This window comes from Physeter macrocephalus, chromosome 11 (assembly GCF_002837175.3).
Source record: "Physeter macrocephalus isolate SW-GA chromosome 11, ASM283717v5, whole genome shotgun sequence".
Taxonomy (NCBI): domain Eukaryota; kingdom Metazoa; phylum Chordata; class Mammalia; order Artiodactyla; family Physeteridae; genus Physeter; species Physeter macrocephalus.
In genome coordinates this window covers 94,310,622-94,335,871 of record NC_041224.1, presented here as the reverse complement: position 1 = coordinate 94,335,871, position 25,250 = coordinate 94,310,622, and the positions used below count along the sequence as shown (strand labels likewise).

Here is a 25,250-nt window from a genome sequence, read left to right as displayed (position 1 = left end):
GGTGGGATGAACTGGGAGATTGGGATTGACATGTATACACTAATGTGTATAAAATGGATGACTAACAAGAACCTGCTGTATCAAAAAATAAATTAAATTTAAAAAAAAAACAAGGGCTTTCCTGGTGGCACAGTGGTTGAGAATCCGCCTGCCAATGCAGGGGACACGGGTTCGAGCCCTGGTCCAGGAAGAACCCACATGCCGCGGAGCAACTAAGCCCGTGCGCCACAAATACTGAGCCTGCGCTCTAGAGCCCACGAGCCACAACTACTGAAGCCCGTGTGCCTAGAGCCTGTGCTCTGCAACAAGAGAAGCCACTGCAATGAGAAGCCTGCACACCGCAACAAAGAGTAGCCCCCGCTCGCCACAACTAGAGAAAAGCCTACGCGCAGCAACGAAGACCCAACGCAGCCAAAAATAAATAAATAAATTTATTAAAAAAAAACGAAAAACAGATACATGCCACTAGTTTTTTCCATTATGTTTTTTCCTATGGTTAATGCTTTGCATCTAAATATACTTCACACTTTTTTTTAAGTCCATATTTTTAAACTTTTATTTTATTCTAAAATCTTGGACAGGGTTGTTATTGAAGCTTAATGACATCAACAACTACCATTTAAGGAGAAAGGAAAACACCATAAATAATCTCATTTGATCTTTAGATGCTGCAGAAAAAAAGGCTAGCAGAAAGTGACCGCTGGATGTAAACGGTGTTAAAATGTTAAATAAATTGCAAAAGCATTTAGGCTTACTACCAGTAACCTTTCTAATGTTAACATCTAACTAGTAACACTGTCATAAGACACAGTAGGATGTGATGTATGAGCAGGAGGACTTGAATCCTGATTGTATTTCTTACTAGCTGACTGCACTTGTCTTTGGATAAGGTATGTTTTTCCCTTTTTCTTCCCCCCTTTAAAAAAATTTTCAGTGTCTTCAACTAAAGAATGGGGGGACTAATATCACCTACCTATCTCTCAGAGTTGTTGGAAGAATCAAAATGCATATAAAAGCGCTTTGTAAATAGCATATTTTACTTAAGTTTTAGGAATGAAGGTTTGAAACAATTACTACTTGAATTTTTTCTTCAGAAATATTTCCAATTTTAACCTGATTTAATAATTATTTTAGTAATCAATTGGGGTAATTGTTTACTTTATATTCTATTGCTTTCCATAATACACACTCGATAATTAGTAATTATCTGTTGATTTTCAATTAGTTTTACTAATTGAAAACTAATTTTCAATTAGTTTTATTATTTTGTGGACTGTTGCCAGTTCTGCACGCTGTATACCACGGGCTCTCAATAAGTGTCACATTCAGAGCATTCTTGTAGCAGGAAGATTTAGAATCCAAATGAATTCTGAGCTCTGACAGGATCTGTAGAATGTAAGGCTTTCAGAAGACAACCCACCTTGCTCCACACTTTGAAACAGCAACAACCAGATTGACAAGGTTCTCTGCCTACCTTTCAGCCTCATCTCTCTCCACTGTCTTCCCCTCAACTTCTCCATCCCCGGTGCACAGAACAACTTCCCCAAATGCTCAACGCAATCTTATATTTGGACTTTTCCATCTCTTGTTTCCTTTACCTAGACACTCTTCCTTTGTAACATCAACTCTTTCTGTCTCACTTAGATGTCATCTCATGAAAGCCTTTCCAGACCTCCTGTGCTCTTACAAAGGCCTGTCAAGAACTCCTTCTTGTAGTCATTTTATCACACGGTATTTAAATCCTGTTTACTTGTCTGTCTTCTTCAATAAACTGTGAACTCTGGGAAGGCAATGTCTGTGTCTGCCTTGTTCCCTGTTATATCCCTTGCATGTAGTATGGTTCTAACACATTATGGTTTTACAATAAATATTTCTTGATTGAATAACGAGAGTGGTCCGGAGTTTTAGTAGACAGATAATGCTCTTCCAATCGCTAAGCTTGGTTTTCTGCCATTCAGCTAGGACTGAACGCTCCGGATTGATACATTTTCACCTCGTGAGGTTGGCAGCCCTTCGACCAGGCCTGCAAGTAGGAACCCATTTATCTGAATGATCTGACTTAGCAGAACCACCGCCGACACGCGTGGCGTGGGTCTCTATGACCCACAAGCAACTGCTATGCCCTCTAGGTAGCGAAGTGGAAAGAGGATCTTCAGGGGCCACCAGGATCCCAGGAAAGACGAAAGATTCGTCTTAACCTGGCCTCTGGCAGCACTGTCTACTACACACTATCTCCTCCTGCGCGCCAAGCCGTTAGTACCACCCGGTCCCACTCGGCTCCACCCACCTGGCGAGCCCGGGTTACTAAACCCTAGCCACCAGGTTGCGCGAGGCGTTCCTAAGCCCCGCCTCCGGGGCGAGGGCGCGCTCCCCCTCCCAGCTCTGCCCAAACAGTTCCGTTAGCAGAGGGAGGAAAAACCGTCCTTCGGGTCCCCGCCTCTCCACTCCCAACGCTTTACTCCCTACTCCCCTTGCGACCACTACACACCGCTACGGAGGCCCCTAAAGTACAAATATCCCCCAGGCACTGGCATAGCCTGATAGATTTTGTCCTTGTTACTCCATCCCGTCCCAGGGCCCTGCGTTCTGCTTTTGTCAGGAATTCGAGCTCTTGAGTTTCTTCCGGCGGCAGGAACTCTAACGCTTTTCACTGAAGTAAAGTTGTTTTTTTGGCTTTTTTTTGCGGGGGGGAGGTGGCCTTTTTTTTTTTTTTTTGGCCGCTGGGGCTCCCCGCATTCCTCCCCTCCCACCTCGCGGAATTGTGGCGGGAGGGGGAGGAGAAAGTCAAAGCGCCTGCGCGGAGAGGCCGCTTTCCATCCGGGTCCCCGTCCGTGCGGTGCAGCAGGTCGGTAGGCGGGAAATGGCGACTGGCTGAAGGAGCTGGTTCTGTTGCTGCTGCGGGCTAAGCGGGAAAGACACCACGCGTTGCGCAGTCGGGACCATCACCGGAGCCTGAGGACACTTCTCTGTCGTCACAGTTAGGTAATCCCACTCGTCCAGACGCTGCCGCTGCTCCCAGTCTTAGTCCTCCTCTTCCAGGGCCGTCTGCCGGGATCTCCTCCCCTTCTTAACCGGGTTCTCCAGCGGCTGCGGCGCCTTGGTAGGCATGCACTGTTGGCGCTTCGTACGTCCGCTGTGTGGAGCCGCTCTTCTCTGGACTTTCCCCTGGGAACAGAAAGGGAGCTCACTTCCCGCCAGCTTCGGCTCTCAGGCTGCGGCCTGTGTTGTGATTTTTGGGGTTAGATTTCACTTTGCTACCCACCCCCATCCCGATCTCACGTCCGTAGTCCCAAAACCTGTGGTCCCTCCCGGTAACTGGGTTAGATCAGCTTTTCTAACCTTGACCCGTCTGACGTTTTAGGTATTTCATTCTAGTAGGGTGCTTTTGCGGGGGGAGGGCGTTGCGCTATCTCAGTTTTTATAAATACCTTTTGAGGATCTGGAAGAAGAGATTTCACTAAGTTCTGTTTGTCTACTGTTAAAATGTTGAGTTGACATTGGTAACTTTTTCAAATTAAGAGTGGTGGTAAAGAACAGCCCATGTGGAAGGCCTCTGGTTTCTGTAGTGGTCAATTAAGGGTGAATATTACTGTACTTTGTATTCTGCACTTTCTTTGGGCATCAAATGTCTGTATAGATGCTTATTTTTGTATTCTTGACTAGAATTCCATGGTAAATAATTGTATAAGTAAATTGTCTTTATTTACTTCTCAGTTTAGTGGTGGCTGGAGGTGTGAAGGATGTTAAGCACTTAAGAGTACCTTAGGGAAACCTACAGAGATACTGCTCGTAAACTGCACCAAGATCCTGAAATGAAATGTACTTAGTAGATGTTCCTCCAAGGCAGGGATTTACCTTTCCAGTGCTAATAAGACAATACCAAGTTTACTGCCTAACATAGGTAAACAATTAGTGACTTAAAAGATAGATTTATCTTCGTAATTTTCAGGTTGTAGATTCCTTTATATACTGTCTCCCCATTCTTTGCCAAGTTTTAAGTTTTCGTTTGTTGTCCAGCTGTTATCCTTATAAAAGCAAGGAAATGGCTAGTTAAAGCTACTTTTATTCCTCCTTCTTGTTCTTTTCCACATTGCAGACCAGTTGTCCATAAAGAGAAGTAATAGGGAGACTGTTGGTGTTTTTCAGAGTTTGTTTTTCAATCTTGTTGAATTTGGGGCCTTTGTAGTTGTTTTTTTTTTTAAACTAGTCAAATTAAGTTTTGAAAATGTGGTTCACATTACACGTCATTTGATGTTTGTAATTCAAAGGCTTTCAGCTCTCTAGGTTCATTTTAAAAGACTTCACTATTGTTTGCATATTAGGATTAAATTTCATTAATAAACAGGAAGACACAAACATTATTACAATTGTCATTTAGTAGATTCCCCCCCAAGGTCATAAAGAAAGTCAAGGCAAAATGTAGCTCTTAGGTGAAGCAGTCTTTTAGGATTGAGTTGAACTTCATACTTCTCTTCAAAACCAAAAGAACAGGGGGTGGGAAGTGGAGGTGAGGGCATACTGGATACTTGCTGAGTCAATTTGTTTAAAAAATAGGGCCAAATATGTGACTTAAAAGGATGTAAAATAAATTATTGGTCTAGTGTAGGTTTTATCTTTTATTTTTGGGTAGATTATGAAGCATTAATGTTTTAAATAAAATTTGTTTTACGGATAGCTGAGTGAGCACTGTTTGTAGACTTTGTCTTCAAGAACTCTTCCAGATTGTTTTAATTCTTCATTCGATTCTTTTAATATTCTTCCCAGTACACGTTGAAAGGCTGTGAAAGCTCTAAGTGGTATAGTCCTTAACCTTTGTGGACTTGTAGCTGTACAGAAGTTCTAAATAGGATTGCATAGAAAAACCAAATAGAATTGGTGGGTTTTATAATATTCTACGTAGTGTCTCTTAGACATTTCATTTGAGCTAGTAAGGTTATTCTTTTCTCACTGTTAAGAAATTAAGAATTAGGGGTGTTTTATCTTTCCGAAATTCATCTAGCTGATCCGATGTTTGAGATTTCTGGTCAAGAGGATTCTTCACAAGATTATTATGTAGCAGAATCCGTCCAATTCTGATTTTAAAAAAACCTTGGCTCTGTTGTTCAGAAAGGATGTTCTAGACTCTAGACTTGTAACTATAGGATTAATTGCAGATTGAATAAAATGGTATAAATTTATCTCATTCATAGGAGATTTTTGGATTAATGCGATAAAGAAAAAGTTGTTTGTCTGAATAAACAATATCTAACTAAATTTGTAATTTACTGAGTTGTTGTGAAAGCATAAAGTAGAAAAGACACTTTAAGTCATAACTATCGATTGTGCTAAGAAGACCTCATATATGATATTCTCTATGTAATTCTTCTGGGTGGGTTACCTGACCATTTTAACTGGATTGGCTACAGGAGTCATTTGCTCTACTTTGAAGATGAGAAGATTTAACAGAGATGGGACTTAAGATAAAACCATATAACTTTTAGTTTCCACTTTACATTTGCCGTGAGACATATGTCTAAGCCAGACATATATTCACTACTTGTTTATGACTACATTAATTTTTAATTTAAATTGTATTAAATTATAATTGGATCTACATTACAAATAGGTGGACTAGGTGGTTGACTGTGTGGTATAATCTGAGAATTGCCAATGCCAGACTTTATTTGTGTCTGTCCTTTGTGTTATGGAATTCTTTCTAAAATGTTTCGTTTAAAATTACAAATTCTCTGGAAGAAAAATGTTAAACTATTGCCTTTTATTGGCAATATTAGCAGAGATTAGTTTATCAAATAAATTTGCTGATACCACAAACAGGTGAGGGTTCAGAGGCAGTGGAACACAGAAGTAAGCTTCTTTGCATTGACTGTGATCAGGAGAGGTGTGGCATGTAGGAACATTGTCTGAGGGAGAAAGGCGTGGTGGGAGTAGAGTTATAGTGAGAAGCTTGGGCCTCTTGGGGTCCTTTGGGAATCTTATGAATCTGACTGACAGTAATGAGGAGTGAGACTAAGTGTGGTCCCCAAAAGAATTGTAGGACCTTAAGGACAAACGTGGTTTATAGCTTTGGCCTGCCCTTTTGTTTGTTTACCTCATCTGCAGGTACCCCTTTAGTATGGTATTTTTAGAAAAGAGTGAAGGAAAACACTAAAATGCCATTGAAAAAAAAATGTAAAATATTTACATAAAGAGTCTTTTAACTTTAATATAAGGTCACAGTAGGCCAGTTAACTATATTAGGGACCCCAGGTTTTATGGTAATAATAGGCTCTCCTGTATTCATTAAGAGAAATTATAGAAAAGGAAGTTTATCTAGATTAAACATGAATCATCAACTTTGCTTTGACTTGAGGTTCTAGCAGTCAGGTTTCCATAATAGCTATAATAATTTTAGGACAAGGAAGTGTGTTTATTACTTTGATTAAAGAAACAGAAAATTGTACTAATAGAAGGCACTTGAATACTTCAGAAATAATTGGGATTATACTTAGTAATAGTGGCTTATATATAGTTTAGGAAGAATGTTTTCTTTCTTTGGACTAAATACTTCTATATGGAGAAATTGGAAACTAAAAAGGCAGAGTCATTGCTAAAAATAAATAAGAAAGGGATATTAAGAATCTGTTAGCATCATGACATGATATTTTAAGTTTCTCATGTTGACCAGTTAAAGTAATGTTTAAGTAGGAATTCAAAATATATTTTATTAAAAGAAGAGTATATTATTTGTTAAAGAAAAATATACAGAACCAGTAAGTATCTTTTCAGTTGAGAACAACTATGATTATTTGTTTCAGTAATAATTGCTTTCTTCCTGATATTCCCCAAATATATATGATTATTCTATTGAGTTGAAATTGATTAACTTCTCACTGACTTTACAAGTACCTGCTTTAGTGTATTTTGTTAAATAAGATAATTATACAGTAAAATCCTTTAATTTTCTGATGTACTGATAAAAAATTATTTGAAAAATACAATCACATTTCAAACAATCATGCATTTTTCCCTCATTGGTAATATACCATTTTACTTTATTTTATTTTACTTTTTTAGTAGTAGCAAACAAGAGGGCCCTTCTGTTAGAGAATTATGATCTTACCTCATCTTTGACTAGTAATTTAGATAAAAATTCTTAAAACTCTTCTTAAAACTTTTTGTCTTCAGTTTATCTCAATCATAATGATTAGTTTTTCTTTGGTAGGTAGTATTAATAAGAATAGTAGGAAATTATTTCAGGAACTCAAAGATTTTTAATTAATAACTATTTTTCCTTTTTGCCAACATCTCATTGATTCTTTTCTTATTATCAAATTAATGTGTTCTAAGAGTTTCATATTTCTACTGGCCTGAGAGTAAGTTGAATATAAAATTAATTTTCTTTAAATAGAAGCTTTTATTGAAGGAGTAGTTATATCTGTCCCCTTGCCCAATTTTGGAGAGAACTACTTAAATAAAAGGCATTCTTAGGAAAATTCTGCCAAAATTAACTTCACTTTTTTATTCTTCAAATTTTCTTTAATGTATCCAATAAGAACATTGTAACTTGCATGTATACAGGTAACTCCTGTAAATTTTAAAAATTGCATATATTCCATAGAAACGATAGTAATATGATGAAAAGTGATACACTGGAGTGACAGGTTTCCCATGTGCTTTTTTTTTAATCTCATTAATAGCTTTTTAATATGATTTTTAAAATTTTATTTATTATTTCTTTTTGGTTGCATTGGGTCTGTTTCATTGCGCGGGCTTTCTCTAGTTGCGGCAAGCGGGGGCTACTCTTCACTGTGGTGCGTGGGCTTCTCATCACGGTGGCTTCTTTTGTTGTGGAGCGCGCGGGCTCTAGGCTCGCGGGCTTCAGTAGTTGTGGCTCGCGGGCCCTAGAGCGCAGGCTCAGTAGCTGTGACGCACAGGCTGAGTTGCTCCCTGGCGTGTGGGATCTTGCCGGACCAGGGCTCGAACCCGTGTATCCTGCATTGGCAGGTGGATTCTTAACCACTACGCCACCAGGGAAGCCCTCCCATGTGCTTTTGATAAGTTTCTAATGAATATTATAGTACTCAGTTCTTATGAATTCATAGCTATATTTTTTCTAAAATAGCACATTTTGTTATAAAGTTTTATTGGTATGAATTTCTTTCATGCTGTGTAATAGAATGCTTCTTTTTACAAGATGTGTAAATTATACTTACTGCAGTTAGTTAAAATTAGAACAATCTCCAAATTACTGTTGCCTTAAAGCTTAGATGAGAGAAATACAAGTCTGTCCTCAGCAGAAGAACGTACTGTCTCATTCGGTACATAACAAATATTGATTTTGCCCTAATGGTATTTCTGCTGAGTACATGCAAAGTTTTAAGTTGGCGTCCTGATAATAGTATTTTAAAACATGTATGTAAGTGGGTGTATTTTCAGTGATCAACAAACTGAATAATGCCATCTTTTTTTTTTTTTGCGGTGCGCGGGCCTCTCACTGTTGTGGCCTCTCCCATTGCAGAGCACAGGCTCCGGACGCACAGGCTCAGCGGCCATGGCTCACGGGCCCAGCCGCTCCGCGGCATGTGGGATCTTCCCGGACCGGGGCACAAACCCATGTCCCCTGCATCAGCAGGTGGACTCTCAACCACTGTGCCACCAGGGAAGCCCTCCATCTTTAAAAAATCATTTCATATTTTCATTAAGCATTTTAGTCATCAATAATCTAACAACCGAGAGAAAATTAATTGATCATGGTTTTAGAAAAAACTTTTTTTTTGGATGTTGTTCATTGAAGAAAACTTAAGAGGAAAAAGAGCCATAATTTTATCAACCCAACTCAGCAGCTGTTTTTTTTTCCAAATTTTTTTTAATATAAATTTATTTTATTTATTTATTGTTTCTGGCTGCGTTGGGTCTTCGTTGCTGCACGGGCTTTCTCTAGTTGCGGCGAACGGGGGCTACTCTTCGTTGCCGTGCGGTGGCTTCTCTTGTTGTGGAGCACAGGCCCTAGAGCTTGCGGGCTTCAGTAGTTGTAGCACACGGGCTCAGTAGTTGTGGCTCGCGGGCTCTAGAGCGCATGCTCAGTAGTTGTGGCACACGGGCTTAGTTGCTCCGTGGCATGTGGGATCTTCCCGGACCAGGGCTCGAACCCGTGTCCCCTGCATTGGCAGGCGGATTCTCAACCACTGTGCCGCCAGGGAAGCCCTTCCAAATATTTTTGATTATGTTTATATTTAGTAGTTTTTGAAGAATTCCATTATCTAGTTTAAAAAAGGAGAGAAAGTTATGTATCACCTAATAATAACCTAAAAGACCACTTTATCACATACTTTGTTGGGCAGGCTTCAGGGAAAAGAATCTCTCTGTCTTGGAGTTGATGCTTTATGTAATCCTCCTCTACTTAATCCTCCTGCCCTAGTTGACTTTTGACTTTTATTAGGTGATAAGTGAGAGGGACCAAGAAATCTCTTCTTTCTGTAAAGTCATTTAATGAAGGGCTTGGGAAGGTAGTAAAGGAAGGAGAGTAAAAGTGGACAGTTGTAGTATCTGAACCTGTTGATTTCAGATTGTTCAACTGGAAATATAGATAGTGAAAACAGATACTGATACTTTTGTCATTTGGTGTCAACTAAGGCAGTGATTTTTAGCTTTTTCTTTCATGAGTGTAAATTGAGTAGTGGTACCATTTGTAATAGAGTATAAATTAACAAACTCAGAAATTTAGAGCTAGAGGAGACTAAAAGGGTCATCTAGTCTTTGTTTCCTTAATGATGAACCATCTGAAGACTTTTTAACATGTAGTAAGTGTTGGTCTTAATTAGGGTGCTTCTAGATAAGTTGGATGTGATAGAAGGATGAAAACAGCTCAGATTAATTAATGACTCATCTCCTGTTTTGACAGCTCTTTTTTTAGGTAAAATTTACATGTAGTAAAATGCATAGATCTGATGTCCAATAACTCCTTTTGCTGTTAAGGAAATGAAATGCTAGAATGATTGCATGACTTAATTAGTGTCTAATCAGTGTTACAGCTAACTAGTGATAGATTCAGGACTGATACCTCCCAGTCCAGGGGCTCTTCCTCTAGTAACTCCCTCAGGAGCCTACTCCAGAACTTTGCATGCATATTTTCTTTATACAGGCAATTTATAACTTATATATACCTAAATTTTATGGGGAAACCCAGACTTTGTTGCCTTTAAAGTTTGATTTGTGATCTTTTTACAATTTTCCTATTCATATTTTTTTGCTCACTTTTGTTTCCCTTTTCTCTCTTTTATTCAGCAAAAATTTGTTTGAAAGAATGCACATTAGATTAGTCCTAGATAATTTGTTAAGAATCCTTCATATACAATGTGCTGTTTTGTTGTTTTGATAGGAATTTGTGTACTCAAGACCTCAACAGCGAATTATCAACTGAGTTTATGCTTGTATCATTATTATAATCTTGTTAACACAAGACAATTTGCAGCCATAATGGTTGACATCAGATATTGCTTGGGGTCAGGGATTTTGTGAAAAGGAAGGAAATCTTATGAGGAAGGAATATTTTTAGTTTTATTCTTGCTCTTTTTATGAGCAAGAATTGGTTACTGCAGTGAGGATTTTGTGTTCCAGTGACATATTTTTTTCCCTATTTTCTTGTCTCTTTGAGGGAAATGAGAAAAATTATAGTTCAGTTCAACAAAGGTTGAGCTTTCATGTGTACCGGGTTGTTGGAGTTACAGATAAGATCTCTGCCTTCAACACTCTTACAGTTTAGTGCAGTACAGATATATAAATAGATTATTTCAGTACCATTTGTTAAGAGCTAAGGAGAGATAATCACCAGTTTACACAGGCATGGGCATGTGGGGGTGGTTACTTATTGGGGTGCATGATACTTGGGCTGAGCTTTAAATGATGAGGATAAGAATTAGTTGAAAGGAAGGAATGTTTGAGGTAAGAGAAAAGCAGAAGCATGATAAAGCACAGTGTGGGCAAGAAACTTGTTACTGGAGTGCAAAGAGTGAGGCAGCAAATAGCAGTGAAAAGACTTGGAGAGGTAGATCTTGGAGGGTTTTATATATATTGCTAGAGTTTAGTCTTTATTTTGAAGGGAGTTCGTGGGATGGAACAGGCAGATTTGTAGAGTGCAGAGGATGGATTTAAAGGGGGCAGACTGAGAAATATTTTAGAGGAAGAATCATGAGGATTTGGTGATTGACTGTAGGGGGACAAGGGAGAGGAAGAATGACTAGGTGTTTTGGATGGTTTCTGGCTTGATTGATTAGGCAGATTACTTGTGATTAAGAATATAGTGGCGGGGGGGGGGCTTCCCTGGTGGCACCGTGGTTAAGAATCCGCCTGCCAATGCAGGGGACATGGGTTCGAGTCGTGGTCCGGGAAAATCCAACATGCCGCGGAGCAACTAAGCCAGTGAGCCACAACTGCTGAGCCTGCACTCTAGAGCCCGCGAGCCTCAACCACTGAGCCTGCGTGCCACAACTACCGAAGCCCACACACCTAGAGCCTGTGCTCCACAACAGGAGAAGACCCCGCAATGAGAAGCCTGTGCACCGCAACGAAGAGTAGCCCCCCGCTTGCTGCAGCTAGAGAAAGCCCGTGCGCAGCAACGAAGACCCAATGCAGCAAAAAAAAAAAAAAAAAGCTGAGCTCATTTTATAAAAAATATATATCTATATAGTAGGGGGACTACCCTGGCGGTCCAGTGGTTAATACTCCACAATTCCAGTGCAGGAGGCTTGGGTTCCATCCCTGCTCAGGGAACTAAAATCCCACATGCTGCGCAGTGTGGCCAAAAAAAAAAAAAGAATATAGCAGGAAATATACAAAAGGAAGAGCAGGTTTGGGAATAGGGGTGGGATAGGAAAGGTGAATTCAGCCTTGGGTCAGTTGAATTTGAGGTGCAGAGTGATAGTGTTGAGAAAGCTGTTGGATGAGAGTCTGAAATTTATAGATGATACAGAAACTAGAAGAATTAATGTTGCAATTTGGAAGAGGCCCCCACCCCCAATCTTTTTAGCTGGGCTGCAGATACCTAGAAAGCAAAGTTAATTGCTTGGTTTTAGATTGCTGAACAATCAGCTTTTTCTATTCCTGAGATGAGATCTGGTTCAAATGTTGAAAAAGTGGAGATGTTTTACATTATATACTCTCCCCCAAATGTCATGAGTTCTTAAGCTTAAAATGTTGCAGCCATTACTATGTTTGTTTTGTGATGTAATCTACTTAAATTGTATCTATTTCATTCATTAGTAGTAGATTTATTTCCCTGATGTACTCATTTCCCAATCTTTACTTGTATTATTCTATTTTTACTGGTAATAGAAAAGAATTTATCTAGTAATGGAGCGCTAAAGAACCTAGAGGATGGTTAATTTCTAACATAAATAGTAGAGTTACCAAGATGAGGCTGTATATGTATGTGTAAAACTCTTCCTTTCATATTTTATGTTTAGGTAATAAAATTAGACTATTGCAGATATTATGTAGACAATTTCTGATCAGTACTTGGCCCAATTGATATGTATTGTTTTTGGTTTTGGTCGGGTAATACTGGCCTCATAAAGTAAGTTGGGAAGTGTTCCCTTCTGTTTTCTGGAAGAGTTTGTTGTTTTTGTTTTTTATTAAGATGTGTGGTAGGATTCTCCAGTGAAGTCATCTGGGTCTGGAATTCTCTATGTTGGAGACTTTTCCTGCCATTTAAATTTTTTAAAATATGGGGCTGATCTGGTTATCTTTTTTGTTGTTGTTGTTATAAATTTATTTATTTGTTTGTTTATTTATTTATTTATTTTTGGCTGCATTGGGTCTTCATTTTTGCACGTAGCCTTTCTCTGGTTGTGGCGAGGGGGGCTGTGCGTGGGCTTCTCATTGTGGTGACTTCTCTTGTTGTGAGCTCTAGGCATGTGGGCTTCAGTACTTGTGGCACGTGGGCTCAGTAGTTGTGGCTCACGGGCTCTAGGGCTCAGGCTCGGTAGTTGTGGCTCACGGGCTTAGTTGCTCCACAGCATGTGGGATCTTCCCGGACCAGGGATCAAACCCATGACCCCTTCATTGGCAGACGGCCACCAGGTAAGTCCCTTTACAGGTTATTTTTGTTGGATATAAAATCCTTGGTTTACATGTTCTTTTTTTTGGGTGGGGGGGTGGGGCTGCATTGGGTCTTAGTTGCTGCATGTGGGCTTTCTCTAGTTGCAGTGAGTGGGGGCTACTCTTCATTATGATGTGCAGGCTTCTCATTGTGATGGCTTCTCGTTGCGGAGCATGGGCTCTAGGCGCGCGGGCTCAGTAGTTGTGGCTCGCAGGCTCAAGAGCGCAGGCTCAGTAGTTGCGGCGCACGGGCTTAGTTGCTCTGCGGCATGTGGGATCTTCCTGGACCAGGGCTTGAACCCGTGTCCCCTGCATTGGCAGGCGGATTCTTAACCACTGTGCCACCAGGGAAGGCCAGTTTACATGTTCTTTCCTTGATTATTTTATTTTAAATACGTTACTCCATTTTTTTCTGGCATAAAGCGTTGCTATTGAAAAGTTTAGAATAGTCATATTCTGTCCATTGTAAAGTCACTTAGTGCATGCCTAAATCAGGGGTCTGCAAACTACTGCCCAGGGACTGACTGCCTGTGCTTGTAAACACTTTTTTTTTTTTTTTTTTTGCGGTACGTGGGCCTCTCACTGTTGTGTCCTCTCCCGTTGCGGAGCACAGGCTCTGGACGCACAGGTTCAGTGACCATGGCTCACGGGCCTAGCCGCTCCGCGGCATGTGGGATCTTCCCTGACCGGGGCATGAACCCGTGTCCCCTGCATCGGCAGGCAGACTCTCAACCACTGCGCCACAAAGGAAGGCCGGTTTACATGTTCTTTCCTTGATTATTTTAAGTATGTTACTCCATTTTTTTCTGGCATAAAGCATTGCTATTGAAAAATTTAGAATAGTCTCATATTCTGTCCATTATAAAGTCACTTAGTGCATGCCTAAATCAGGGGTCTGCAAACTACTGCCCAGGGACTGACTGCCTGTGCTTGTAAACACTTTTTTTGTTTTTCGTTTTTGTACACAGCTATGCCTATTCATTTACATATTGTCTTTGGCTGCTTATGCTATGCAGTGCCATGGACAATATGGAAACAAGTGAGCATGGCTGTCGACACTGGACATTGATATTTGAATTTCATATAACTTTCACCCTATGGTTTGTAAGCCTAAAATATTTTATCTCTGATTCTATAAGAAAAAGTTTGCCTATGTCTATCTTGCCTATATGTCCAAAGAATTTTTCCCCCATTTCTTAAAATTCAGTAATTTAAAATTCTAGTAGCTCATACTAGACTGTCTTGGTATTTGTCTTTCTGGGTTGCTATTCTCATGTCTGTGTCTTTCAATACATGGTTTCAAACTTCTGTTTCTGGAAAGTTTTCTTGTTATACTTTTGAGGGTCTGATCTTTGACTCTCTTCAATATTTGATCAGTTTTTATTGAATCTGCATTTTTTTAATGTTTAGAAATATTCTTTTTTCTATCTGTTGTGTTCATTTACTTCTTTGTTCTTTTTTCTTTAGCCTTCATTTTTGAAATAATTTTTTTTTTACTTTTTAATTTTTTTCTGACTTCTGTCACTTCATCCCCACCCCCCTGAATTCCAGTTAAATTTGTTCTTATATTAGTGGTTTTAACCTTTCCTTGGAAGTGGTTTATAGTTGTGATCTGTTTTTATGGGGTTACTTTTTATAATTTTATTGTTTGTAGGAAATTAGGGATTTTATTCTGCTTCTCTTTTTTTTTCTTCTTCTTATGATAGCTATATGGGCTCTGGTCTGATTTCTGTTACTTTTTAATGTGAAATTTGTTTTCCTAAACTTTTAGAAGGAGCTTTGGTTAAAGATAGGTTTTGGCTTAAGTGGAACTTTCTGTTGTTTTCTTACAGTGTTTGAAAATATGGAGGACTGCTCTCTCAGATTGCTTAGTTTATGTTCCTCTTTCCCTCTTTTTCTAGTATTCTCTTTGCTTTTCTCATTTGATCCTGTCCTACTCTGTTTTGACTTTATTCGGCAGTTTCCTCGTATTGAACCCTGTCAGTATCTCTCATAGTCAGGATTTTTGTTGTTCTTATTTTTTTTTTTTTTTTTTTTTCGTGTGGTATGCGGGCCTCCCTCTGTGGTGGCCTCTCCCGTTGCGGAGCACAGGCTCCGGACGCGCAGGCTCAGCGGCCACGGCTCACGGGCCCAGCCGCTCCGCGGCATGTGGGATCCTCCCAGACAGGGGCGCGAACGCGGTTCCCCTGCATCGGCAGGCGGACGCGCAACCACTGCGCCACCAGGGAAGCCCTGTTCTTATTTTTTAATGGAAAATATCAAACATATGCACAAAGTAAGCAATGGTATCATGAATCTCCTTATATAACCATCACTCAGTTTTAGTAGTTATTAACATTTTGTCTGTCTTCTTTGATCTATACCTCCACCCACTCCTACTTTGGTTGGTTGTTATTCATAAGAACTTTTTACAGGTGTTTATTTAGGTAAATTTTATATACTTTGAAATACATAGATCTTAGCTGTAAGTTTTGACAAATCTACACCCGTGTCACAATATAGGACATTTCCTTTCCTCAAGGCAACTTTTATTCTGATTTTTTTTTCTCCTTAGATTATTTTTGCCTCTACCTTTTTAATGGCATCACCAAATGCATGCTCTTTTGTGTCTGCCATTGCTCAGTGTCTGTGAGATTCTTTCATGTTGTTGATGATATTAGTAATTGTTGCTTTCTGTTTCTGATTATTATTCCACTGTAAAAAAACAAAGCAAAACCCACAATATTAATCTTTCTGTTGCTGAGCATTTTCGTTGTTCCTAGTTTGGGGCTATTGTAAATAAAGCTGCCAGGAACATTTTGGTAAAAGTACCTTGTGGACATGTTTATATTTCTCTTTAAAAACTTGAAGTGAAATTATTGGATCAGAGGGCTATGTGTTGTTTATTAGAAATTTCTCAACTTTTACCAAAATTACATTCCCATCAGCAAAATACGAGAGTCCTCATTGTTCCACATCCTTGCTACCATTTATTGTTGTCAGTCTTTTTACAATACTTTTTGCGATTCAAGTACATGCGGATTAGTATGCTATTATGTTTCTAACTTAACACTTCTGATGATAAATAATATCGAGTATCATTTCATATGCTTGTGGCAAGTTATCTAGCTGTTATGAAGTATCTTCTCAAATCTTTTGCTCATTTTTTTCTATTGGTTTGTTTGTCTTTGTTATGGTTTAGGATTTCTTTGTATGCATACAAGTGCTTTACAAGATACATGTTTTATGAATATTGCATCAGTTTGTTGCTTGCCTTTTGATTTTTTTTTACTGGTGTCTTTTGGTGAACAGAAAATTTTTAATTTTTATGAAGCCAAGTTTATTCAGTTTTTCCTTTTATGGTTATTGCTTTTATAGTTATTCTTTGTATAAGAGCATGTCATCTACAAGGAGATAGGTTTATTTTTCTTTTCTGACATGGGTTTCTTTTATTTCTTTTTCTTGCTTAATTGACTAGAACCTCCAGTAAAATGTTGAATAGAAGTAGTGAGAGTAGACATCCTTGTCTTATTTTGATCGTAGGAGGAAGGCATTTAGCTTTTCACTATGAAGTATGATGTTAGCTCTGGGGCTTTTGTAGATGCCTTTTATTGGGTAAGAATTCCCTTCTACTCCTGGTTTGTTGAGTATTTTTATTGTAAAAGGATGTTGGGTTTGGTCAGATACTTTTTCTGTATCAACTGAGATGATTGTTTGGAGTTTTTCCTTTATTCTTTTAATCTGGTGTATTAGACTGATTAGTTTTCATATTAAACCACCCTTGTATTCCTGAGAGAAATACCACTTGGTCATGGTGTGTAATCCTTCTATTAAGCTGCTGGATTTGGTTTGCTAGTATTTCGTTGAGGATATTTCTGTCTGTGTTCCTAAGAGATATTGATATATAGTTTTCTTGTAGTGTCTTTGTTTGACTTTGGTATCAGAGTAATGCTGGCCTCATAGATTGAGTTGGGAGGTGTTCCTCAGTTTTTTGGAAGAATTTGAGAAAGATTGGTGTTACTTCTTTAAACGTTATGTAAAATTTACCAGTGAAGCCACCTGGTCCTGGACTTTTCTTTGTGGCAAGTATTTTTTATTATTAATTAAATGTCTTTACTTGTTATGAGTCTTTTTCTGTTTTTTCTTGAGTCATTTTAGTTGTGTCTTCTTAAAAATGTGTCCATTGCATCTAGGTAATCTAATTTGTTGGTGTACAGTTTTTCATAGTATTTTCTAATAATCCATTTTATTTCTGTGAAGTTGGTATTAATGTCACTTCTTTCATTGATGATTTTAGTAGGTTGAGTCTTCTCTTTTTTTCTTGTGTAGTTCTAAAGATTTGTCAATTTCGTTGCTCTGTTCAAAGAACCAACTTTAGGCTTCATTGTTTTTTAAAAAATTATCTGTTTGATTTATTTCTGTTCTATTTCTTTATTATTTTCTTTCTTCTGCTTGCTTTAGATTTAGTTTGCTTTTGTCTTTCTAGTTTTTTAAGCTAGAAGGCATTTTTTATTGATTTGAGGTCTTTTTAAAAATATTAGCATTCACAGCTATAAGTTGTCCTCTGAGCACTGCTTTTAGGGGCATGCTATGAGTTTTGGTGTGTTGTGTTTTTGTTTTCATTCATTGTGAAGTATTTTCTAATTCCCCTTGTGATTTCTTCTTTGACACAGTGGTTATTTAGGAGTTTGTTGTTTAATTTTTGCACATTTGTTAATTTCTCAACTTTCCATCCTTGTGATTTCTAATTTAATTCCACTGTGGTTGGAGATCATATACTTGTATGATTTCAGTTATTTTATTTATTTATTTTATAAATTTATTTATTTTATTCATTTTATTTTTGGCTGTGTTGGGTCTTCACTGCTGTGTGCAGGCTTTCCCTAGTTGCAGCGACTGGGGGCTACTCTTCGTTGTGGTGTGCGGGCTTCTCATTGTGGTGGCTTCTCTCGTTGCAGAGCACGGGCTCCAGGCGCACAGTCTTCAGTAGTTGTAGCATGCAGGCTCTAGAGTGTAGGCTCAGTAGTTGTGGTACATGGGCTTAGTTGCTCTGCAGCATGTGGGATCTTCCCGGACCAGGGCTTGAACCCATGTCCCCTGCATTGGCAGGCGGATTCTTAACCACTGTGCCACCAGGGAGGCCCGATTTCAGTTCTTTTAAAGGTGAGACTTGTTTTGTGTCTTAACATGTAGTCTTTCATGGAGAATATTCCATTTGTAAGTTGAGAAGAATGTGTATTCTGTTGTTGGATGGAGTGTTCTATGTATATGACTCTTAGGTCTCGAGAATTGTTCATGTCTTCTGTTTCCTTATTGATCTTTTGTCTAGTTATTCTATCCATTTTTGAAAGTGGAGTATTAAAGCCTCCAACTCTTGTTGAATTGCCTGTTTTTCACTTAGATTGACAATTTTAACTTTATATATTTGGGGACTCTGTTGTTAGGTACGTGTATGTTTATAATTTCTCTCTAAGTGCTGCTTATTACATCCCAGAAATTTTGATGTGTTCTCTTTTTGTTAATTTTCATTTCAAAATATTTTGTATTTCCCTTGTGAATTCTTTTTTGACTCATGATTTATTTATAAATTTTAAAAATTTCAAGTATGTGGTACTATTTAAGATTTCTTTTGTTTTTGATTTATAATTGTGGTCAAAGAACATACTTTGTAAGATTTTAGTCTTGATGGTCAGTTTCGAAAGTTCATGAGGGCTTGACTGCTCCCTTTTAGAACTATTAAGTATACCTTTTACAACTCATTATTGGAATGGACTAAAACCCTCTACATTTCAGCCTCCTTCTTTAAATGCTCTTGTCTTTCTTTCCAGTGACTGGTTATTTTTAAGTTCAAAGGACTTTTCTCCTAAGGTTTCCTAAAATAATCTTCACTCTCCATGAAGAGTGATCTAGCATTTTATATATACACTATGATGTGTATCTATACTTAACCTGTTAAACTTTTTGATTCTTATGGGAAGAGTTATCATTTTTATCCTTTTATTACCATACTGGGAGTAGGTGACCAATAAATATTTAAATTTTAATGAGCTGAACCCCTTGGACTGAACTAGCTATATGTGTTTAGTATTTTAAGACCTACTTTATTGAAGATATTATTTCATAAAATTTTTAAATTTCCATTAAAGATTCTGGATTTAAGATAGGTTCACCCATAGGTATTTTTGAAAATATTTTTTTAAAAATTTTTACAGATTTTTACAGAAATTTAATACAAATAACTTTCTTTTTGAAAAATTCCCCCATGCATTTGCTTTATGGGAATTTTCCTTTTCTAAGGAGTGCTGTGCTGAAGAACAAAGGAATTAAGACAAAATTTATACACTGTAAATAGAGTTATTTAAGTAAATAATACATGCCTTGAGTAAATCCCTTTAGAAGTTAACATTGACTCTTTAGGAGAAAAGGCAGTATTTGTTTTATTTGGGGATGACAACTTAAAACTGAGCACTATTTGGTGATGAAAAACAAATCGTTGTTTAGAAAGATATTTTAGGACTCCTCTGGTGAAGCCTTTGAGGTTGGAACTTTTTTGTTGGAGTAGATTTTGTGTGTGTGTGTGTGTGTGTGTGTGTAGTTTCTATATGTTAAAAAAGGGAGGGGGTCCTGACTTTTTTTCTGTGACTGTTGTGTTGCATTACCAAAGACACGACTTTTTGCTTTTTGTTTGTTTGTTTTTGGCTCTGTTAGGTCTTCATTGCTGCACATGGGCTTTCTCTAGTTGTGGTGAGCAAGGGCTACTCTTCGTTGAGGTGCCCAGGCTTCTTGCAGTGGCTTCTCTTGTTGCAGAGCACGGGCTCTAGGCGTGCGGGCTCTAGAGCACAGGCTCAGTAGTTGTGGTGCCGGGCTTAGTTGCTCCATGGCAGGTGAGATCTTCCCGGACCAGGGCTCGAACCCGTGTCCGCTGCATTGGCAGGCAGATTCTTAACCACTGCGCTACCAGGGAAGCCCAAGACAGGACTTCTTAAGCTTCCTAATTTGTCTGTGAAGACCCTACTCTTTGCCAAGAATTTCTTTACCTTTAGGAGTTTAGAGTGCTTAACTGGTTAGACTTTTTTGCTAATGCATTCACTGTTGTGAGTAGTTTTACTCTTCTCTGCACTTTATAGCTTTTCTAATTCCTTTTTCATTTTGAGCATCAAGATGGTAAGTTGAAGAATGTATTCATTATACAGGTGAAAAAATAGTTAAGTGGCTATAGCTTAGCTATGATTGAAGTAGGATTAGACCTAATTAACATCTCTTAATTATTAGTGTAGTAGTTTTTGTATTCTGTTTCACAGATTATAATTCAGGGAATGTTCTCAACTACTTTTAAGTCTTGGGACAATTTTTGCCAGCCATTAATTTTCTCATCAGTGAAATGAGAGAGTTCAAATCGATGGCCTCATATTTTCTTCCTGATGTAAATTTGGTATTTAAAGGATCATTACAAACAAATGGCCAACAGGCACAGGAAAAGATGCTCAACATCATTAGCCATTAGGAAATGCAAATCAAAGCCACAGTGAGATACCACTTCACCCCCACTAAAATGGCTATAATAAAAAAATAAACAAGTAACAAGTGTTGGTGAGGATATGGAAAAAGTGAAAACCTTGTACATTGCTGGTGGGAATATAAAATGGTGCCGCTGCTGTGGAAAACAGCAGTTCCTCAGTATGTTAAACATAAAATCATCACATGAACCAGCAATTCCACTCCTGGTTACATACCCAATAGAACTCAAAACAGGTGGTCAAAAAGAAACTTGTACATGAATGTTCACTCCAGCACTATTCACACTTAACCAAAAGGTAGAAACAACACAATGTCCATCAGTAGATGAATGGATAAACAAAATGTAGTCTTACCCATTCAATGGAACATTACTCAGCTGTAGATGGGAATAATGTACTGATACATGCTACAACATGGATGAACCTTGAAAACATTATCCTAAGTGAAAGAAACAGTTATACAGGACCATATATTGTGTGATTCCACTTACATGAAGTGTCCAGAATAGGGAAATCCATAGAGACAGAAAAGAGATTAGTTGTTGCTTAGGGCTAAGGGCAGGGGGAAATGGGGAGTGACTGCCAATAGGTATGGGGTCTCCTCTGGCGGTGATTGAAAATGTTCTGAAAATAGATATTGGTGATGGTTGGACAACACCGCAAATGTAATAAATGTCACTGAATTGAACACTTTAAAAAAAAAGATCATTACATATGGTAACATCAAATACCAAAAAATGATCCAGTCATTCTTGTTATATTGATACTTGTATACTTGTTGATATTTAGAATTGTGCTCATGGAATCAATTCATTCATTGACTAAGGGTTTTTTCCACTACATTGTAAGCTCCAGAGGGTAAAAAACCTTCTTTATCTTGTTCTACTAGGCACTTACCTAGCCCAGTGCCTAGAATGTGGTAAGTGCCAATAAATACTTGTTAAATGAATGAATGAGTGATTAAATGAATGATAATGTCAGCATGGGTGGAGGCAGCACAGTGCTCTGGAAGGAACATGCACGCTCTATTAGATCATAGGATATAATATTTCAGAAGTTGTGGGAAGGTTATTTGGGAGAATGTAATAAAATTTAAAGCACTATGCGTTTCAATTAAAAGGTTAGTTTCTTGGGAATTCCCTGGTGGCCCAATGGTTAGGACTCCGTGCTCTCACTGCTGAGGGCCCCGGTTCATCCCCTGGTCGGGGAACTAAGATCCCGCAAGTCATGTGTGGTATGGCCAAAATAAATAAATAAATAAAATGTCAATTTCTTATTTCAATCCCTTATAGACTTGGGCTTCTTTTTAATCAAGGTATTTTTATTATATAAGCTGGGCACATATGGGTATGCTAGGTTTAATTTTAATAACCTGTATTATTTTTCTCTTATAGTTTTACATGTGGCACCCATAAAAGATGAGGCTGAGAACACGGAAAGCTTCTCAGCAATCAAATCAAATCCAAACACAACGCACTGCCAGAGCAAAGAGGAAATATTCAGAGGTTGATGATAGCCTGCCTTCAGGAGGAGAAAAACCACCGAAGAATGAAACCGGCTTGTTGTCTTCAATTAAAAAATTCATTAAAGGAAGCACACCCAAAGTAATGGTTTTACCTTTTAATTACATCATTAAAAATGAAGTTTAGGTTGTTTTCTTTAAGCATGTAAAGATGAGAAATCTAATATTGCTAGAGCCCTATTTAAGGGAATGTGTCTACATTTTGGTGTTAAGAGTATTGACATGTAAAATATTTAATGGTCGGTCAGGAAAACATTATTTATTCTACTTAACTGATCCACTTAGCCTTCTGTTTTCTCAACTTAGAATTATGGGAAGTAAAAGAAATTTTTTCTTATTCATTTACTTGAATTATTTCTTTTACTTCCATTTTTTTTCATTTCAAAGATAAGTTAAAGTTTCTTGTTAATATTAATACATGGTCTAATTAGGGAGATGATTTATCTATCTGAATTCTAACATTTGTACAATGAAAATGTATTATTCATTGAAGAGAAAACAAAAGTTATTAAAGAAAGAATAGGGAATTCCCTGGTGGTCCAGTGGTTAGGACTTGGCACTTTCACTGCCATGGGCCTGGGTTCAATCCCTGGTCGGGGTTCTAAGATCCCGCAAGCCATGTGGCACAGCCAAAAAAAAGAAAGAAAGAATGGACACTGACCAGGAGTCATATGCTCCACATTCATACTTCCTACTGTGGACCAACTTGAATGATCTGAGGAAAGTCATTTGCCCCTCTTAGCCTCAGGAAGACAGTAAAATGGGACTAATACTAACTGCTTTGTCTGCCTCAGAGTTGTTTTCAGATTAGATGGCAAACAGGTGGAAAAGCATTTTGAGAAATTTTAATGCATTAATGATAATGTTATTATCATTCATTGTATGTAGATTTTGTTATCACTGTTGCCTACTCTTATGTTCTTTCTTGGGATTATTATGTATATGATAAATTTCTTATTATAATGTAAGTTTGTCACTTTGATAAGTAGAAAAATAAATCAATGTGATGGTTTATTCATAGTGATAGATTTTTGTCATCATAGAACTAACGAAGCCTAGTTACTGTGAACCATTGGCCAAGATTTAGAAGTATTCTGTGTTAGAATTTTCCTTTTTGTTTTGGTGGTTTTATTTTGTTTTGTTTTTCTAATAATATAAGTAAAATTTCTTTTGTTAATTTTAAATGTAATTTTTAAGTTTCGTTGAGTTAATTTACATGAGCCTAGAAGTATTCTAGTATTATTGTATAACAACGATAAAATTCCTTCCAGAAACATGAATTCCTGAATCTTTAAATTGCATATGGGTTATCATTAGCCCCTGTTGATGAGAACATCACTGTATGTCAGTTCATTCTCTGAACACTTCTAAATGTTGTAAAGTTCTTCCTCATCTTGAAGAAAATATACCTGCCCTTTACTTTTTCATAGGTTCTTTTTCTTCACGTGCAAGTACAAACCCTCAGTCACTGTCCTGGCTAAATATTTCTAGTTTTCATTATATGACATATATGATATAGATCACCATCTTGGTCACTCTTTTCTGTTGTTCATGAAAGGTAACAACCAGAAGCGAACATAGGTTTTTCCTATGTCTTCTGACTTCTGTTCATATTTATTTCCATTGATTTGGACATTCTTCTACTAATGTGGCATTATATTATATTATATCATATGTCATGCTTTCTTTCTTCTCCTTTAGTAGTTTTAGATCTTCTTTGTTGGTCAGCAGATTTTTGCCCATGTCAATTAAAACACTCAGGGTTTTTCTATAGTAATTGTGTCAATTATTTAACAATATGCACTACTGCCTTTCCAATAAGTGACAATGCTGGGATTTAACCCAGGTACAATTTGACTCTGATATCTTTGCTCTTTTTCCTATACCATTCTGTCTCAGAGTAGCTAGATAATATCTTTATAGCATCACCTGTCTTGTGTAAGGATTGAAAATTTTCTTGATGAAAGTAAATAAGAATTGAGTCTGTCTATGCTGCTGATTTTGTCATTTATTTATATTCTATCATCAGCTCAAAGCTTGAAGCTTATTCTTCTTCTAGGAAATTTTTTTTCCCTAGTATTTTTTGCATGTATCATCATCCTCTGTCTTCAGTCTTTATGACTGGATGATAGACTGCTTCTCTTATTTCTACAAGTGTCCTTTTAAAATCCAAGTTAGTTAGATAACTCCCTATGCAGCCACTTGTTTATTTGGTACCTTTCCTTTCTCTTCTTTTGGACTTTTAAAGTTATGTGGTTAGAATTGAACTTTATAGACAAGTCTTCTTGCTTTCTCTTTTGAGTTGTCTTTCTTCTAAGGTGTCTGACATTGCTCTCATGCCTGTCTTAAGAGTCTGGCTTTTTGAAACTTGGTCTCTGCATATAGGCCAACTTTTTTGCTCTTCTTTACTGTATGACTTCCAGTTTGAATAGCTGCTGGTATTCTTGCCAGTTTACTATCACTGACCCATTTTTATTTTCCTAATAAGTTTTAATTTGTATTCTAGTCCTAACTTGGCATAAATTAGTCATGAGAGTATTTAGATAATTTAAACATATGTTGTTCATCTAAGAGGTGTGTATTAGTTTACTCGGGTAATAGTCTGCCATAACAAAATATCACAGATTGGGTAGCTTAAACAACAGAAATTTATTTTCTCACAGTTCTGGCAGTTTGAAATCTAAGATGAGGTGTTGCCAGGTTAGTATTTTCTGAGGCTTCGCTCCTTAACTTCAGATGGTCACCTTCTTGCCGTGTCGTCATATGGTTGCCACTTGGTGTATGCGTTGTCTGTTTTGTAATCTCCTCTTCTTGTAAGTACACTAGTCATATTTGAATTAGGGCCCATCCTAATGATCCCACTTTAATTACTTCTTTAAAGGCCCTATCTCCAAGTATGACTACTTTCTCAGGCTTTGGGGGTTAGAGCTCCAACATAGGAATTTTAGGGGACACAACTCAGACTGTAACAGAATGAATGAAATCTCTCATCACTTTCAGATCTAGATTTTATGATTCAAGGATCTACCACTTCTCTCATTTCAGAATTATGTAACTGTCAGTAAGAGTACTCAGGAAGTGTTCATACTCAGTCTTTCTGCTTTTAGCATGATGAGATTCCTAATATATATTTGAAGTGAAAGAAGACCTCACAACTA

General features: G+C 37.7%; 1 protein-coding gene across 3 annotated transcripts in view; it reads left to right on the top strand.

Moving 5' to 3' along the window:
• The first annotated feature begins 2,745 nt into the window (after positions 1 to 2,745).
• Positions 2,746 to 25,250, top strand: part of CTDSPL2 (CTD small phosphatase like 2) — a 69,907-nt gene continuing 47,402 nt past the window's right edge. The window contains exons 1-2 of one of the 3 annotated variants that reach the window (XM_007115996.4): positions 2,746 to 2,982; positions 21,965 to 22,174. In XM_007115996.4, the coding sequence (XP_007116058.1) occupies positions 21,989 to 22,174 (186 nt within the window). In that variant the 5' untranslated portion in view covers positions 2,746 to 2,982; positions 21,965 to 21,988. The remainder of the gene's footprint in view (positions 2,983 to 21,964; positions 22,175 to 25,250) is intronic. The other 2 variants (XM_007115997.4, XM_007115995.4) reach the window with 2 other exon arrangements.